General features: G+C 30.2%; 1 protein-coding gene across 1 annotated transcript in view; it reads left to right on the top strand.

The window, feature by feature from the left end:
- Positions 1-1434, top strand: part of LOC107625544 (putative ion channel POLLUX-like 2) — a 14106-nt gene extending 12672 nt beyond the window's left edge. Inside the window, exons 17-18 of the mRNA XM_016328206.2 lie at positions 1091-1201; positions 1273-1434. Of these exons, the coding sequence (XP_016183692.1) occupies positions 1091-1201; positions 1273-1398 (237 nt within the window). The 3' untranslated portion in view covers positions 1399-1434. The remainder of the gene's footprint in view (positions 1-1090; positions 1202-1272) is intronic.

The following is a 3503-nucleotide window of genomic DNA, read 5'->3' as shown; positions in this document are numbered from 1 at the left end:
TCAAATTAAAGTGTTAAATTTATATTTATGATTTTTTTATTTTTTTAAATTCAAACATCTGAAAATCAAATTTGTGTTTGTAATTTTTAAATAAGAAAAATCTAAGAGTCAAATTTTTTTTATTATTTTAAAATCACAAGTCTAACCTTTCAATTTATTTACTCCTAAACTTTCATCATAAAATTAATCTTCAAATTTTGTTATGTTTACATTAAAAAAAGTACTCAACTTATTTTTAACAGTAGATTATACTATGTTATAAATATGTGATTATAATATGAATATAATAGATCATGGTATATTATTCTATACAAATAGTTAATTGGTTACTAACTTTTAGTATTGGTGTAATATATTCCAACACAATTGATGATTACATAAGAATCAGTATCAATATTATTAGGAAGAGTGGTATTTGTTACTAATTATTACATGACTAATTTTTTAGCGTCTATCATTTGTGTGCCAAACTTGCCAAACTTATTTTTTTATAATAAATATCAAATATTTAAAATTTATGAATTTTATACTTTTAATAAATTAAACGCCAAACTTTTAGGTAAAATAATAAATATTTTATTACATTATATTACTACAATGTTATTTAAAAGTGTTAATAAATTGAATCATATCCACAAATTTAAAGTATTTATTCGTATTTGATTCATAATTTACAAATATGATCCGATAAGATCGAATCACGAATATCATATTTATATCTATATATTTGATATGTATATCCGCATAAAATACTAAATAAATAAATAAAATATGTATTATATTTAAGTTTTATTTCAATTAATAATTATTATTTATATACATCTTATTATTTTATTTTGATAAAAAATTAGTTTAATAATATTTTAAAAGTTTAAAGAAATAAAAAAGGAAAATTTTATTAAATTTTTTATAAAAATAAATTTTTATAATATATTTTATTTTTACGTCTTTTACGTCGATCTGATTTGTAAAGATCCTAACATAAAAAATATGGATATTAGATCCGATGAATTTAATTTAATACGAATTGCATCAAGATTTTATCCCTCGAATTCAGGAATATCCTTAATTGTATTTTTGGTTTGTGCAGGACATTGGGCTTTACATGAGGGAAGGAGAGAACCCAACATTTTGGGAGTTGTCTGAGAGAGCATATTTACGGAGAGAAGTAGCCATAGGTTATGTGAAAAACAACAAGAAGGTATAGGTGCCTATGCCAATGGTAATAATTCAGGTTAAACCATTAATTAATATTAATTGTTTGATTTGCAGGTAATGAACCCAATTCCAAAGTCAGAACCCCTCTCTCTTGAATTGATGGACTCCTTAATAGTCATATCTGAACTTGAAGGAGAACATGTCCAGCACCCTACGCCTAAACCTCCTGCTATTTTGTAATGCTTAGCCTTATTAACCCTCAGTCTTTAATCACAGTTTTTTTAAGAATTTATTATTATCTTTTATTTTGTTGCCCTTCCATTATCAGATAATTAAAAGAATAGAATTAGAAGATGTAACCATTTTTAAATTTTATTAAATTTAAACTTTTAATATTTGTATAAATGAATTAGTGAGTTAACCACTGAATTAACTCAAATTGGTTGAGACTCCTCATCATCTATATATTATTATGTTTACAATATATTGTATATGTTCTTACACAATTAAACGACATTATTATCCAATGAATAGTTATCAAATATGATGGTTCAAGAGGCCTGTTTGAGGCCAATGAGTAATAGCTCAAATGGCATAGTCTCTCCATACTCAATTAAAAGGTTGCGGGTTCGAGTCTCCTATTTTTGGTAAAAAAAAAAAGCCTGTTCAAGCTTATATAATTAACTATGCAAAATCATCATTAGCTTAAATTAGAGGTTTTTTTTTATTAGTATTTTTCTAATTCATGGTAAAAGAAAGAGATATGAACTAAAGGAATATATTAGGTTTAGTTATGTAATAGCTTATCACACAAAATCTTACGCTAGAATAATAAATTAGAAGTGGTGAGATATTAGAATCTCTGATCTAAAAACAAAATAATATATACATACATAGGATTCCAAAAGAAATACATAACAAGTACTAGTCTCAACCTGCGAAGTAAGGCCGACTAGAAAATATAGTACAATTAGAAGTATACAAAATACAACCTGTTTTTTCATAAATCAACATCTAAGAGGGATATACAATTACATATGTTAAAAGTGAAAAAAAGTACTACATAGATCAAAATAAACCCAAAAGTAAAGTCTTCGCTTCATTAAGAGTCCAATACACTTAGCGAGGTGCGTCACGTTCTGTATCTAAAAATTAACAAAATCCGACAACGGGTGAGAACCCGAAAGTTTCAGTAGGGTAATAATTCCAAATAGAGACTATATAAAAAAGATAAGAACCCGCTAGGTAATCCTAAACTGCAATCATTCAATGTTCAAGTCTAGGGTACTTTCTAATTCCAACAAGGTAAACATACTAAGTCTCAGTCATACTAGTGATCTCAAATCTCAACCCAGAGCAAGTGGGATAAACCACAACCCTTGCATCTACCCATGTGGTTCCAATCTCAACCCATAGCAAGTGGGACAAACCACAACCCTTGCATCTATCCAAGGAGCTCAAATATCAATCAAACTCATCTCCATCATCCAACCATATCAACTCATCCCTTCAAGAACAACTCTCAGCGTCACTATCTCCAGCATAAGGGATCTCCCAGTTGTTCAAACACATACAAAATAATACAATAAAAACACAAATAGAGAGAACAGATAATGCAATTAGTTCAAATAGCATATAGATACAATTAATCAAATAAGGCAAGCCAAATACAAGATGCACACACAATCAATACTCACAAATACAAATGATGTATGCCTGTCCTACAGGTTATGAGCTCATGCGTCGGTTTTATTGCCAGAACTCAACACGAGTAAGTAGGATTAACCAACTGTCCTTACTCGTAGGTTCCACAAGCAAGCAGAATTCACCAACCGTTGTTGTCTGGAACATGCAAGTGGGATTAACCACCATCCTTGCTTATTACATTAGCCCACAAGTAAGCGGAATTCACCGCCGTCCTTACTCGGTACCTAGAAGAAGCGGGATTAACCAACCTTCTTTATCCGGAACAAATATCAGTCAATGTGCAAGCGGGATTAACCACCGTCCTTGCCATTGCAAAAAAAAAAATCTCGAGCATGTAGGATTAACCACCATCCTTACCTAAAAATCACTAACAAGCAAGATTAACTACCGTCCTTGTCCTAACATAATTCAGCTTAGTGTGCAAGAGGGATTAACACCGTCCTTGCCACGAGTAAACATCAGTTCACAGTAAAGTCTTTAAGTAGTTTTGAAATCATTAAGTTCATTACAACATTCTCATTCCATTTACTAGTTCCTTCGTCTCGTGAGCAGGATAAAACCTCCATCCTCACAGCGGATGAGATAAAACCTTTGTCCCCACAACTACACCGCAACCACAGAACAAGCGGGATGAGACC

Source organism: Arachis ipaensis, chromosome B02 (assembly GCF_000816755.2).
Source record: "Arachis ipaensis cultivar K30076 chromosome B02, Araip1.1, whole genome shotgun sequence".
In the NCBI taxonomy this organism is placed as follows: domain Eukaryota; kingdom Viridiplantae; phylum Streptophyta; class Magnoliopsida; order Fabales; family Fabaceae; genus Arachis; species Arachis ipaensis.
The sequence above is the reverse complement of the archived record's forward strand: the minus strand, read 5'-3'. Positions and strand labels throughout refer to the sequence as shown.